This window comes from Pongo abelii, chromosome 21 (genome assembly GCF_028885655.2).
Source record: "Pongo abelii isolate AG06213 chromosome 21, NHGRI_mPonAbe1-v2.0_pri, whole genome shotgun sequence".
Lineage (NCBI taxonomy): Eukaryota > Metazoa > Chordata > Mammalia > Primates > Hominidae > Pongo > Pongo abelii.
Window position 1 is genome coordinate 49,373,286 of NC_072006.2, and position 15,920 is coordinate 49,389,205.

Below are 15,920 nucleotides of genomic sequence, written 5' to 3' on the forward strand. Positions count from 1 at the left end.
TAGTGAGCCCATGCTGTTGGACACATGCGGCCAATGTACTTGCTTGGTGCAGGGTTGCCACAAACCTTCAATTTGTAAAAAATGCAATGACTGCAAAGCACAATAAAACAAGGTATGCTTGTATTGTGGCTGTAATTGTTGTAGCTCCATAATATGTTTTAGTGACTAGTGGTATCCATTACCCTTCATTAGTCTACATTTTCAATTTTCCAGGTTACAAGTATTTTATTGTTCCATGTGAACCTAATGATCATTTTGTTAAGTTGCAAAAACAAATCATTGTTTTTATCATAAAAAGTTTTCAGAAATGCACAAAAGAACAGCAAATACTTTTATGGAGCCTACATACCCATCATCCAGATTCAACAATGAACCATTTTACAAGAATTCCTTCATGCATATCCCCACCCCTTTTTTGGCTGAAGTATTTTAAAGTAAATCCAACCCATCTTATACTTTACCTTTAAATACTTCAGTGTGCATCTCTAAAAACTAAGGACACTTTCTCACATAATCACAATACTACTGTCACACGTAAGAAAATTAACTGCAGTTTCTTAACATCATCTAATATTCTATTTGCATCTTGTTTTTCTTATTGTCTCAAAAGTGACTGTATGGTTGTTGGTGCACATATTGCATTGTCTGTAATGTATCTGAAGTTTCTTTTAATCTAGAACAATCTCTCCAACTCTTTTTTATTCTCCTTTCCTCCCTCCTTCTTCTTCTTCATGCAATTGATTTGTTGAACAAAACAAATTGTTCTTTAGAATGTCCCATGTTGCTTTCCTGTGATGTCTTTCAACTTCTTTGTCCTTGACGTTTTCCATAGATGAATGCTAGCTGTAGAAGCTTGGTGAGGTTCATACTCAACTGTCTTGGCAGGAGCCCTTCTTGAATGATGCTGTGTGTTTTGTGTTGCATCACCTGAGGGGGAACGGAGGTCTGCTTTACCCATTTTTAGCATTGTGGAGACAGATTAATGTGTTTTAGGTGTGTACCTGAATCCTCACATTGTAAACTTGTGTTTCCCCTCTTACAAACTGTAAATATACCACGGGGTGATGAAATGGCGCCCTGTAAATATTCAGAAGCCATGGATGATCATTGCTGGAATCAATTATTTCATTAGGGTTTGCAAAACCCAATGGGTTTTAATTTTAATTATATTTCAGGTATAAATTATGCTAACCAAGATGAACATTTTGTGGAGGCTTCCTGCTTGAGGAAGAGCATATCTTTTAAAAAACATTTATTTATTTATTTATTCTGTAGAAAAGTTTAGTCTACTTATCCAGATATTTTAAAATGTCATTTAATAAAGTTTTAGGGTTTTTTTTCAGAAAATTTCTGTACATCTCTAGATTTGTTTATTTGTAGGTATTTTATATTTTATTCACTTTGATAATGTTGAATAGGATTTTTTTTTTTTTTTACTATTAGGTTGTCTTAGCTGGTTTGGGCTGCTATAACAAATTACCATAGACTGGGTGGATTATAAACAGCAAATATTTATTTCTTACAGTTCTAGAGGCTGGGAAGTCCAAGATCAAGGCACCAGCAGATTCAGCATCTGATGAGGGCCAGTTTCTCATCTCTGACAGCACCTTCTAGCTGTGAGCACACATTGCAGAAGGGCAAGGCAGCTCTTTGGGGTCTCTTATAAGGGCACTGATTTCATTCATGAGGGGTCCATTCATGAGCATTAGGGAGGAGCACCAGGTAGAGAGGGAAAGTACAGTCCCTGGGGTCTGGACTTTTTGTGACTCTTCCCTCTTTTTGGGGAAAAGGACTTCAAGCTTGAGTTTTCTTTGGTGGGGTTGGGTATTGCTTCTTCCATATTCCAAGTCTCAGGACCCTCAGGGGCAGGTGCCAACTGAGAGTGACCCCCCAGAGGTGGAAAGGACCCAGCATCATTTCTGAGGACACCCGGTAGAGGAGTAGCCTGGAGATTTGGCCTCCCATCCTGGCTCTGGGCATGGCCTTGACGCGTCTTCATCCTTGTTTCCTCCTTTGGACAATGGAGATGTTCATACTAGCTGGTCTCTGAGGGCCCTGCCAGCTTTAGCCATCCCTCCCCACACCAGCTAAAGGGACTAATTCCTCCGAACTTTCATGGGTCAGATAGAGGCAGGGGAAGGGACAGCCCCAGCCCTGGGAGGCAGGTCTCCTTACCTTCTTCCAGTTCCTTCACAGGAATCACGCACTTGAAGCCACAGTGCAGGTAACAACACTTCCTTTCCCCCAGACAGTCCTGGTCTGTGTGACACTGGGGAGGATCGGACTTGAAGCAGCGTACGTTGTCAGCGGGGCAAACCCCTGCTTTCTCTATACCTAGTGGAGGAAGCCACAAGGTGAGATGAGAACTCCAGCCCCAGAGGGCCCCTCAGGACCTCTCCCCAGCCCAGCCCCACCCTGCTCCACCATGTCTGCTCACCCTTTTTAACTCCCTCCACAGCCACCAGGGTCACAAGAGCGAGAGACACCATGAGGACCAAGAAGCTACTGGACCCCATGTTGCCAGGCAGGTGCTTGGCTGGGAGCTGGGCTGAGCCTGACTTTATAGTGTCCCTGCTGGGCGTGCCAGTGGGTGGAGCTGAAGGCTCAAAATGGCAAGGGAGGCTGCACTTCCCAGCTCTATTTGGAAATGGCCCCTTTTGAGGAGGGACTTGGGGCTTTCCCTAAGGCTCCGCACTGGAATAGAAGAAGAAATCCAAGAGCAACTCTCGTTCTTCACACGAGGAGAAGAAATGGACACCTGATTGACCATTAGGCACCACCAGGGCCAAACTGTCTTATGGAAGGAGGAAAAGAAGCACAGAAAGGGCATGAAATTACTCAAGTTCACACACGAGGCAGTGGCAGGGCCAGACTTCCTCAACTCCACCATGTTCTCTATCAGTCCCTCTTCATGCCTGATTCACCTGGGACCAAAATCTTCCCTCCTTCCTGTGCTACCCTGGACTTGTTCTCAGTTCTCACTTCAACCCAAGGAAGAATCTGAATGGCAGTGCCTAAAATGTCTGTCCTGAACATTCACTCTCAGCCTTGCGCTCCAGCACCGTGTGCTCCTGCCCCCCGCCAATCTCATGTGGCCTGGAGGAAAGCAGATTTTGGACCTGTCACCAGCTGTGTGACTTTGAAAGCAGCTTCACCTTTCTAAGCCTCCGTTTCCTCATTCATACAATGAGCACAATAATTATACTGTATCGTCTTCATAGGATTTGTTTTCCCTCCTCTGCCCCTGCATCCCCCAAATTCCTGGATTTGGAAGAAGACATGGGTGTGTGTGTGTGTGTGTGTGTGTGTGTGTGTGTGTGTCTGAGACCAGGCTTTTGGAGTCCTTTCTTTGAATGGGTACTGAAGAGAGGAAAATCCTTCCTGTTGGAAAAGTTGCAGATATAAGCCCAGAAACTCCAGAAATTTGGTCCTGGCCCTAGTGAGAGAGAAATTCTGAGAAGATAAATCTAAGATGCTGATAAGAAGGGATGAGAGATGGACAGGGAGTAATTTAGAGGATATCTAGTCCTTCACTAACCTTTTTCCTGAGATCAGCCCCACTCATACTCAGGGTGAGGTTACCACCCAATACATTCACCCTTCTGCCTAAGCTGGTCTGAATTGGTTTTCTGTCATTTACTAACAGGACCCCTGAGTAATGCAAAGATTTGGATTTGGGGTGTTCCACACCCTAAAGTGTGGAAGGGACTGAGTTGGGGTTAAGTGGAGGCAGTTGGCTACCTCCATTCCTGGAAGTGAGCCAACTCCTTATTAGATGGTGAATCTTTGGTTACAATCTCACCAGTCATATCCTTGGACTCAGATAATTTGGATACCAGGGATGGAGTCTGGAAAGTTAATAAACAAATACTATAATGTTGGAATGTATTGGCTATTTTCTCCTCCAGCTTTTTATTATGAACTTTTTAAACATACAGAAAAATTGAAATAACAGAACAATGATACTTGTATACCTACAACTGGATTTAACAATTATTAATATTTTGGGATATTTTAGAATACCTATAGCTACATTTGTTGAAATATTTGAAATGAAATTGAAAACATTATGTTCCTATTTCCTAAATACATCAGCATGCAAATTCTAAGAATAAGGATATTCTTCAATATAATCACAAAGCCATTATCATATCTAAGATAATTAATAGTTTCTGCATGTCATCTCATAGCCAGTTCATATTTGTTTCTCCAGTTCTCCCCAAAATGTCATTTGTAATTGACTGTTGATGATACTTCTTTAAAAAAAGTATTGTAAAATAAATCCTACTTATGAAAGAATGTAATCAACATTCTATACCTTTTGAAAAAGAATAATAAACACCTATGAACCTATCAATTTAGAATAGGACATTACCATCCCTACTTCAGAGGTAACCACTATCTTGAACTTTCTGTTAATCATCCTCATGTTTTCCTTTAAAGTTTTGCTCTCTTGCTATGGCTTGCTTAGTGATACATGTTGTTTAATTTTATGTAAGCATAATTATGGCCTAAGTATTCTTTTGTATTTTTCATGCTTTGCTCAACACTGTTTTTTTTTTAAATTGTAGTAAGAAATATATACTATAAGACATGACCTCTTAATATATTTTTAAGTGCATACTACACTATTGTTAATTGTGGGCACAGTGTCATACATTAGGTCTCTAGAACTTTTTCATCTTGTGTGACTGAAACCCACTGAATAGCAACTCCCCATTTTCCCTCCCCCAGACCCTTGGAACCACCATTCTGTTTTCTGCTTCTATATGTGACTACTTTAGACACCTCATAAAAGTGGAATTATGCAATATTTGTCCTTTTGTGACTAGCTTATTTTGCTTAGCATAATGTCCTTGAGGTTCACCCATGCTGTAGCATGAGATAGAATTTTCTTCTTTTTTATGGCTGAATAATATTCCATGGTATGCATATATATATACATGTATATAATCTTTTTTCCTTCCCCCATTTATCTGTCAATGGATCAATGCACATTTAGGTTTCCATTTCTTAGCTATTGTGAATATTGCAGCAATGAACTTGCAGGTGCAAATATCTCTTTGGGATCCTGATTTAAATTCTTTTGGATGAATACCCAGAAGTGGGATTGCTGGATCGTGTGGTAGTTCTATTTTTAGTTTTTTGAAGAACTTCCATACTGTGTTCCATAGTGGCTATACTCCTTTAAATTCTCACTGACAGTGCACAAGGGTTTCAATTTCTCCACATTCTCACTGGTACTTGTTTTCCTTTTAAAATAAAAGCCATCCTAACAGGTATGAGGTGATCTTATGGTTTTGATTTGCATTTTCCTGATGATTAGACATGTTGAGCATCTTTTCACATACCTGTTGGCCATTTGTATATCTTCTTTGGAGAAATGTCTGTTTAAGTCTTATTCACTGTTAATCGGGTCTTTATATTTATGTGTATATATATATATATATATGCATATGTACACACACATATATAATGAAAAAGAAAAGAAATATGTATTAGAATGGAAGAAGAGAAAAGCCATTTTTTGCAAATGATACAATAGTCTAATAAAAACACAAAAGAAACTACAGATACATCATGAGTTAGACAATTATTCAAGATTAGCTGACACAAAAATCGATATATAAAAGTCAACTGCATTTCTATACACTAGAAATATTGGTTAGAAAAATGTAATACATTAAAAGCAATAACATGTAAAATACTTAGTAATAAAGGCAACCTGTGAGATGGGAAAAATATTTGCAAACTACATATCAGATAAGGGGTTAATTTTCAAAATATATAAAGAACTGCAACTCAATAGCAAAAATATGTTTACATATATACATATATATATAGCAAAAATATGTTTATATATGTATATATAAAAATACATTTAGGCTTACATTTAGGTTTCCTAGAAACCTAGACTGTCTAGGAAGCAAGCCCCATAAGGAACTTCTCATATTCTTATTATAAGAGATAAAACTGCAGGGGACAATGTTCCTGTTTTGCAGTAGTAAACTACCTTCTCAAAAGGTGGTTATTTTGTCCCCAGGGGACTTTGGCAATGTCTGGAGACATATTTGATTGTCACAACTGGGACAGATGTGCTTCTGACATCCAGTGTCTAGAGGCTGAGGTTGCTGCTAACTATCTAACAATGCACAAGACAGCTTTTCACAACACTGATCTGTCTCCAAGTGCCAATAGTATTGATGTTGAGAAACGCTGCTGTCCTGCCTCACTGACTAATAGCTGTGCATGGCCTCAGAACACCTCAATGTAGGCTGAAGTGAGTAATGATGGGAGTGTCTGCTGGGAGTATCCCATGCTTAGGAGTGCTGATCCTTGGCTCACTGGTTTCACCCAATAAAGGCATTCCTTAGCCCATGCCATGTGACCTTGTGGAATTCATCCCATGTTCTGCTGAATCAGGTTAATAAAGTTCCGTTTTAATTCTAGTTAGCTAAGAGTTTTTCTCATGAAAGGATGTTGAATTTTTATCAAATACCTTTTCTTCATCAATTGAGATAAATATATGGATTGTTTCTTCAATCTGTTATTTTGTGAATTACATTAACCAGATTTCACATTCATTGTCTTTTTTGGGCATCATTTATTTATGTGCTTCAAGAAAGTGGAAAGCCTTGAACCAAAAATGGCTGAGCCTAAAACAGATAGGGAATAAAAGGGAAGATATATTTCTCGTAAACATGGAATATATATTCCTGAAAATCGTTAAGTTACAGAGTTTTGCTCACTACAAATAATAGGTCTTCTGGAAAAAATAGAGTTGAAGTAGAACATTCAAACTTGTGCAGTCTCATAAGTAACACATCAAACAAACAGAAGCCACACCCAATAAAAACATGACCACAGTGTTAAATGTTTATCTTCAATTCCTAATTAAAAAATTCTGTAGTAAATATAGCACTTTACTTTGACAAAAGATGGGGAGTTTGCTTGGTAAGTGGGTATGGTGAAATACTGTTGCTTTTGAGTTATGCACAAAAGGTGGAATGAAGGACATCATCATTCTTGGGACTAAATGGTTGTTATACTGGAGGGTCATTGTCTTCAATCTTTTACTTCTGTACTGGCTTAAAATAGCAATCCGCTTTGTTGATTTGCCAGTTCCTCTCTTTTGTAAGGAAGCTGTATATCTCTAAATGAAACTGGATAACTGCAAAGTTCTATCCTGATGCTCTTGACATTAAAATCTTGATCTTTGGCTGGGCGTGGTGGCTTACACCTGTAGTTCCAGCACTTTGGGAGGCCAAGCCGGGCGGATCACTTGAGGTCAGGAGTTCAAGACAAGCCGGCCAACGTGGTGAAACACTGTCTCCACTGAAAATACAAAAATTAGCTGGGTGTGGTAGTACATGCCTGTAATCCCAGCTACTCGGGAGGCTGAAGCATGAGAATCACTTGAATCCAGGAGGCAGAGGTTGCAGCGAGCTGAGATCACGCCACTGCACTCCAGCCTGGACAACAGAGCAAGACTTTGTCTCAAAAAAACATAAAAACAAACAAACAAACAAAAAAACTTGACCTTTAATCCACTACAATTGTTTATCAATCTCACTTGAAGCTGACAGTAACTGATGTGTTAGGCTCACTAGCGGTCTCATCTCTGATGGAGTGCAACATTTAGCTTATTGCTGTGGCGAATAGCATACGCTCTCATTTATTTAAAAATATTTTATTATTTCAAACTTCTCATTATTTAAGGCATTTCTTTTATTTATTTATTTTTACATTTTTATTCATTTATTTTTTTAGACGGAGTCTCCCTTTGTCGCCCAGGCTGGAGTGCAGTGGTGCAATCTCCGCTCACTGCAACCTCCACTTCCTAGGTTCAAGAGATTCTGCCTCAGGCTCCCAAGTAGCTGGGCCTATAAGCTGGCTAATTTTTGTACTTTTAGTAGAGATGGGGTTTCACTGTCTTGGCCAGGCTGCTCTTAAACTCCTGATCTCAAGTGAGCCGCCCCCATCAGCCTCTCAAAGTGCTGGGAATACAGGCGTGAGCCACCATGCCTGGCCTTGAGGCATTTCTTTTAAAATCATGTTTCAGATTCTTGTTTCCAGGACATTGATCACATATTAAATACTTCTATCAAGAAGAGGATAGAACTCAGGACAACAGCATATTACACACTCGGTAGAGCAATGCTTATAGGAAAACTGAGACAAGAGGGAGGAGATGAAGTGTGTGTATTTTGTGTCACTACAGAGATACCATGCTCAATATTTTTGCATTTGATTGGTATTATATGACAGGACAAGGCACAATCACCTTATGAAAAGCTGTATTAACCCAATTTTACATGTTAGTGATTTAATTCCTTATTTATCTACCATGTATGAACATATTCTGCTTGTTAAAGCACTTGCTTCAACAGGAGAGACTTGTGTGTGTGTGTGTGTCTGTGTCTGTGTCTGTGTGTGGGTCACTTTCTGTTAATGGGAGATGACATCACAGTAATCTTTGCCCTGACAGTGTGCCTGACTGAAAGTATAAGCTGAATTAATGGCCTTGTTAGAAATTGTGGGATCCCAAAATATTTAATGCCTAAAAATCAGGAAACGATCATCCGAACCCCTTCTCCACCTTCCACTGAGCCAGACAAAGGAGCAAACGCTTCCTTAGGAAGATCAACCAGGAAGAAGTTATGCCTATTCTTTAGCTACTTTTTCCCTAGTTTTAAAGATATGAAATTCTATTTAAAGTATTATCACAATAATATATGTACACAGTATAAAATGTAAAGTGTAAAACCAGGTTTACAATGGGAATCTCCTACATTGCTCCTATTTACCTTGATTCCTGATACCCAGAGGTCGTGATACCAGAGGTAACCACTTTTAGCTCTTCTAGCTGTTTCTAATATTTACCTCCATGTTTCTAAATAACATTCTTATATATTATTAATATTCTTACATTTGTGTGCTAAATTATGTATTATGTAATATTCTTAAATTTCTGAAAATTTAAATTTGGATTAAAAAATTATTTTATTGTGGTAAGAACACTTAGCATGAGATCTACCCTCGTAACACCTTTTTAAGTGTATAGTACCATATTAACTCTAGGCACTATGTTGTACAGCAGATCTCTAGAACTTTTTCATCTTGCATAACTGAAACTTTACCCATTGAATAGCAACTCCCCATTTCCCCCTTCCTGAAACCCTTCGAAACCACCATCATACTTTTTGCTTAAATAAGTTTGACTACTTTAGACAACTCACTTAAGATTATAAAAGTGGAACTGTGAAATATTTGTCCTTCTGTGATTGGCTTATTTTGCTTAGCATAGTGTCTTCAAGGTTCATCCACGTTGTAGCATAATGAAAAGATTTCCCTCCTTTTTGGCTGTTTAAATTCCATGATATGTAAATACCACATTTTCTTTACCCCATTCATCTGTCAATAAACTTTTAGTTTGTTTCCACCTCCTGGCCATTGTGAATAATACTGCAGTAAACATGGGAGTGATCAAGGATGTTGGTAAACATCCCAGAAGGTACCAGACAGCCTCCCACAACAAAAAAATTGTCCATCCCCAATGTCAATAGTGCCAAGGTTGGGACTCTCTGTCCTAATCCAAGCTATTGCAGTATTTCTTATCTAGATCACAGAAATAGCTTGATAACTCGTCTTCCCTCTGACAAACCACACGTTCTCCAGAATGATCACATAAAACACATATTAGTTCTTGAGTGTTTGCTCTTTGACTTTATCATATTCTATTCCATCTCAAGGCTTCTGTAAATACAGGTCCCTTTGCTAGAACATGTCTTCTTCTTCACCTCTTGCTCTTTGACCACAACTTGGCTAAGTTTTTCACGTTCTTCAAGTCTCAGCTTCCACGGTGCTACATCAAAGAAGTCTTTTTCACCCTCCCTTTTAATTTTTCTCAGAGCAGATAGTTTTATGAATAGTTTATTTATATTTGTACTCAAATTTGCCACAGTTTGTAATGACGTATGTATCTGTGATTTTCTTTAGTTGAGAGAAAATTGTCAAAATTATTTTCCATCACTCCTGATACCTTAATGTGTGTTTCCCTCAAAGATATCCTCTGTTGTGACCACAATACAACCATGAACATCAGGAAATTAACACTGATACATTCGCGTCATCTAATAGCCCCAACTCAAGTTTTACCATCATAATGAGAATACTTAAAATCTACTATCTTAGCAGTTTTCAAAAGTACACAATATTGTTATTAACCATATTCATCATGCTGTACAATTGATATCTTGAATTTATTCTTCCTAACTGAAATTTTGTATTCTTTAACCAACATCTCCCCACACTCCCCTTCCCCCCAGCCCCTGCTAATCACAATCTATTCTCCTCTTTTATGAGTTCAACTTTTTAGATTCCACATATAAGTGAGATCATGCAGAATGTGTCTTTCTGTGCCTGGCTTATTTCATTTAACATAACACCATCCAGCTTTATCCATTTGTAACAAATGACAAAGTTTTGTTCTTTTTTAAGGCTAAATAGTATTTCATTGTGTATATATACATTTTCTTGATCTATTCATCCATTTTTGCACACTTAGGTTGATTCCATATTTTAGCTATGGTGAAAAATACTGCAATGAACATGGAAGTGCAGATATCTCTTAAAAATACTGATTTTAATTCCTTTGGATATGTAACTAGTAGTGGGATTGCTGGATTATATTTTAGTTCTATTTTTAATTATTTGAAGAACTTCCATACTATTTTCCATAATGACTGTACAAATTTACATTCCCACCAATAGTGTGCAAAGGCTCCCCTTTTCTCCACATCCTTGCCAGCATTTGTCTTTTGTCTTTTATATAGTAGCCATTCTAACAGGTATCAAACAATATCATTGTGGTTTGTTTGCATTCTCTGATGATCAGTGATGTTGATCGTTTTCAAATATACTTATGGGTTATTTGTATGTATTCTATTGAAAATATCTATTCAGATTCTTTGTTCACTCCTTAATTGGGTTATATTTTTTCTATTGAGTTGTCTGAGTTTCTTATATATTTTAGATATTAATCCCTTATTAGATGCATGGTTTGCAAATATTTTCTCCCACTTCATAAGTTCTCTCTTCAATCTGTTGTTTCTTTTTTTGTGCAGAAGCTTGTTAGTTTGATGTAATTCCATTTGTCTATTTTTGCTTTTACTGCCTACATTTTTGGGGCCATATCCAAAATATAATTGCCCAGACCAATGCTGCGGACCTTTCCCACTATATTTTTTTCTAGTAGCTTTATGGTTTCAAGTCTTTAAGTCTTTAACCCACTTTGTTGATTTTTACATGTGGTGTGTGATAAGGGTCCAATTTTAGTCTTCTGCATATGGATATCCAGCTTTGCCAACATTATTACTGAAGAGACTGTCTCTTCCCCATTGTGTATTTTTGGCATCTTTGTCAAAACTCAGTCGACTGTAAACACATGGATTTATTTCTGGGTTGTCTATTTTGTTCTATTGGCCTATGTGTCTATTTTTATGCCAGTACCATCCTATTTTGATTACTATGGCTTTGTAGTGTATTTTGAAATCAGGTAGTGTGATGCCTCCTGACAAAAAAATTTGTCACTTTTGCGCAAGATTGCTTTGTTAAAGCAGTCTTTAACGAAAGGTCTTTTGTGGTTCCCTGTACATTTTAGGGCCTTTTATTTCTAGTTCTATGAAAATATCCTTGGAATTTTGATAGGCATTTCATTGAATCTGTAGATTGCTTTGAGTAGTATGGGCATTTTAACAATATAAATTCTTTAATCCATAAACATAAAATAATATTTGTATTTACCGTGTCTTCTTCAAGCTGATAACTTAACTTTGATCATGTTAAAACTCTACACTTTGATTCCACCCTGTCCCCGCTTTTTAAAAGATGGGGTCTTGCTACATTGCCCAGGCTGGTCTCAAAGTCCTGGGCTCAAGTGACTTTCCTGCTTCAGTCTCCTGAGTAGCTGGGATTATAGGCATGAGCTACTGTCCCTGGCTCCCACATTAAAAATTTTTAATGTTACAACTTACATCTTTTTATATTGTGTGCTCTTTGACAAGTTATTGTAGCTTTTATTATTTTTAATAGTTTTGTGTTTTAGCCTTCATACTAAAAATATTTGATTTACACACCACCATTATAGTATTAGAGTATTCTGAATTTGACTATGTACTTACTTTTATTAGTGAGTTTTATACCTTCGTATGTTTTCATCTTACTTATTAAAATCTTTTTCTTTCTGCTTGATGAATTTCCTTTAGCATTTTTTGTAATATTAGTCTCTTGACAATAAAGTCCTCCAGCTTTTGTTTGTCTGGACAATTTTAGTTTCTCTTTCATTCCTGAAGGACAGTTACCTTTTTTCCTTCAGCACTGTAAATATATCATTCCACTTTCCTGGTCTTTAAAGTTTCTGTTGCAAAGTTCACTGTTAGCCTTATTGGAATTCCCTTATGTGAAGTGCTTTTGCTTGCTGCTTTTAGGATCCTCTCTCTGCTTTTGATTTTTGACAGACTGATTGTAATCTATCTTGGTGTAGTGTTGTTTGGTTCAAATTTTATTGAAAGCCTTTGACCTTCCTATACCTGTATATTTATGTCCTTTCCCAGATTTGGAAAGTTTTCTGCTATTATTTATTTAAATAAGCTTTCTACCTCTTTATGTCTCTTCTTCTTAAAATCCCATAACTCGAATATTTGCTCTTTTGATGCTGTCCTAGACATTTCATAATCTTTCTTCACTACTCTTCACTTTTTTTCTTTTTTCTCATTTGAGTGTATATTCTAAAATAACTTTTCTTTGAGTTTACAGGTTCTTTCTTCTGCTTGATCAATTCTGCTGTTGATGCTCTTTATTGAATTTTTAATTTCATTCATTGCATTTTTCAGCTGCAGAATGTCTGTTTCATCTTTTAAAAAATGGCTTTACTCTCTCTATTAAATTTCTCATTTACTCTTTTTCTGATCTCATGAATTATTTCTCTGTACTAGTATTATTTTTTGAAGTTCATCAAGCTTCCTAAGAATAATTAGTTTGAATCCCTTGTCAGACAATATTGTATTTCTCCACTTCTTTGAGGTCAGTTATTAGGAAATTATTGTGTTCTTTTGGTGGCATTATATCTCTTTAATTTTTCATGTTTCTTGTTCCCTTATGTTACTATCTGTGCATCTGAAGAAATAGGGACTTATTCCAGGCTTTTCAGACTGACTTTGTCTGGGAGAGCCCTTCCCCAGTCAGTCTGTCCAGAGATTCTGGGGAGACCATTGAGTGTGGTCTTTGGGCAGGCTTGAGTGGTTGGGCAGCCTAGCCTGGTGCCTGGGTCAGCAGGTGGGTGGATGTGTTACCTGGGTGGGGTTGGGCCTGGAATCTGTATTCATAGGAGCTAGCCTGAAGCCTGGGTCCATGGGGGCTAGCTTGCTGTTGGGGTGGCCCTTGAGCCTGAGTCTGAAGGGGCTGGCCAAGTACTGAGATGAGCCTGAAACGTGGGTCCACTGGAGCAGGCCTGTAGCCTTAGTCCAAGGGGTCGGGCCTGGGTCCTGGGTCCATGGTGTCTGACCTTGAGCCTGGGTCTTCAGGGATGGTACTGGATCCTCAGTGCATGGGGAAGTGGTCTGGTATTTGGGTCTACTGGGATGGGCCTGGATCCTGGGTCTGCTAGAGCAATCGTGGACCCTTTGTCTTCTGGACTCTGAGAACACAGAGCCTGGTCTAGAGTCTGGGTTTGGCCTCATGTTGTGGCAGTTGTAGTGTCTGGGTCTGTGGGGGATTGTCTGGATCCTGGCATTGCAGATGATGGCCAGTTTCCTAGAGACATGTGTGCTGGCTTAGAGCCCTGGTCTGTGGGGACCTGCCTGGAGCCTGAGTTTACTGGGGCTGACCTTGGGGGCTGGGTGTGCGGGTGCTGGCCTGGAGGCTAGGTTCACAAGGGTTGTCCTCGGTCCTAGCCATAGGGGCTAGCCTGGAGCCTGAGTCTCTGGGGGCCAGTCTAGTGCTGCGGTCTACTGAGATAAGCTGGACCCTGGGTCTACTAGGGTTTGGGGCCATAGGGAACATTATGACACTGGCTCAGAGACAGCTAGGGACAGTACCTTTGCCTCAGAGACCACTGAAATTATTCAAACTGGCCAATCTTGAGACACTTACCGCCTCACCTGCTCCTTCTTGCGGGAACCACAGAAAAGGTTTGCCCACATTTCTCCCTCACTCCTTCTATCTCTTGACTGAAAAAGGGGCTTCCTATGTGCCCCCTGCTCTACCCTTCCCATGGCAAGGTGTGGCTCTCCTTTGAGATATGTGAGTATAACAAACTCTCTTTTAAAAGGCAGTCATCTCCTGATATGTTGGCCTTGTCATACCTAAATAATATTAAATACCTAAATAATATTAAAACCCAATTTTTTAAAAAGGAGCTTGGAAGGCAAAGGACTAGAAAATCAGTAGCAAGGATGTCTGTGGTAGGGAAAGAGGACCAACATGTGAGCGGACATTTACTGTGTATTACATATTAACACCTGCTGGGAAGCATCTATGATGGATTAGACCCTGACAGCCAAGATGAAAAACTCAACAAGTTGACATTAACCAGCTTTCTTTTTTCTTTTTCTTTTTCTTTCTTTCTTTCTTTTTTCTTTTTCTTTTTCTTTCTTTCTTTCTTTCTTTCTTTTTTTTTTTTTTTTTTTGAGACAGGGTCTAGCTCTGTCGCCCAGGCTGGAATGCAGAGGTGTGGTCTCCCCTTACTGCAACCTCTGCCTTCCAGGCTCAAGCCATCTTCCCACCTCAGCCTTCCAAGTAGCTGGGATAACTAGCCTTCATCACCATACCTGGAGAAGTAACTGTGCAGCACAAGGTAGAGGACAGTGGTGAGCATGGAAATGCACTGCTTAGATCTCCTGCTGCTTCAGGGTGTGCAATTGATGGATGCCCCCAGCTACTGTCCTCTGCATCTGCCACTATGTCTGTGCAGAAGTCATGGATGCTTCCCTCAGGTTACTCCCAGCCAATGACTGAGTGAGGCCCGAACACTAAGGCAGGCTCATTCTGAGACCCGGGTCTCTTCTGATAGGTGACTTCAGTTGAAGCCTTGTCTTTCAGCCTGACTGGCACTTTACCAATGTTGTAATTCATTCTGAGACTGTTCCTCCTTCCTTCTCTCCTCCCTCAGAGCAGGCAGCCCTGCATCATGGTCTCATGCTCTCCTTGCCACTTTGGCTACCTCCATTTGCCCCTCACAGGCATTTTCCCTGACACACACTCTTGATTATCTAATCCTGTCTAGGCATCTGCTTTTCAGAGTGAGTCCTAAACAAACCTACTCACCTATAGTTTTGGTTTGAATAGTTCAGGAAATGATGAAAAAAGGGAGAAGAAGAGGAAGAAGATGGGAAAAAAGAACATGCTTTTTTTTTCCTTAATAGTTATTACTACCAAGTCAAGATGATTAAATTCCATTAGAAACATTAAAAAGATTAAGGTATACTTTTTAAATGAAATGACAATATTCATCATATTCTTAAAAGTTTATTCTTTGTAACTATTATGCAATTATGATAAAAATGTTAGATGTCAACTTAAAGCATGCTAGGGAATAATTGGCTTTTCAAAATTTGTTTATAATAGTTACAAATAAAATTTTGGAAGACTTGTCCAGACTTCTACTACCTTTGTCATCCTTAACTAAATGTGAAATAGTAATCATATCCTTTTTTCAGATCCTAAGGGAAAAGCCATAAAGGATGGAGAGAGAGACAGAGACAGAGAGAGAGAAGATCCAGCAGTCTTACAGATTTTTCTGTGGTTTTAAATATACAATGCTTTATCTCTTTGTCTTCTTGTCATATTAACAAGCATTTAACTCTAAAATGACATCTTGGGCCTGGGAAGATCATGGACAAATTGGAGACCAGTTATCCAAA

The 15,920-nt window shown here is 38.9% G+C and overlaps 1 protein-coding gene across 1 annotated transcript; it reads right to left on the minus strand.

Moving 5' to 3' along the window:
- Nucleotides 1-1,491: 1,491 nt before the first annotated feature.
- WFDC12 (WAP four-disulfide core domain 12) lies at nucleotides 1,492-2,694 on the minus strand. The gene is made up of 3 exons (XM_024239084.2): nucleotides 2,438-2,694; nucleotides 2,176-2,334; nucleotides 1,492-2,011 (listed from the first exon to the last, which is right to left on the minus strand). The coding sequence occupies exons 1-3, from the start codon at nucleotides 2,514-2,516 to the stop codon at nucleotides 1,914-1,916; spliced, it is 336 nt and encodes a 111-aa protein (XP_024094852.1). The 5' UTR covers nucleotides 2,517-2,694; the 3' UTR covers nucleotides 1,492-1,913.
- Between the last annotated feature and the right edge of the window lie 13,226 nt (nucleotides 2,695-15,920).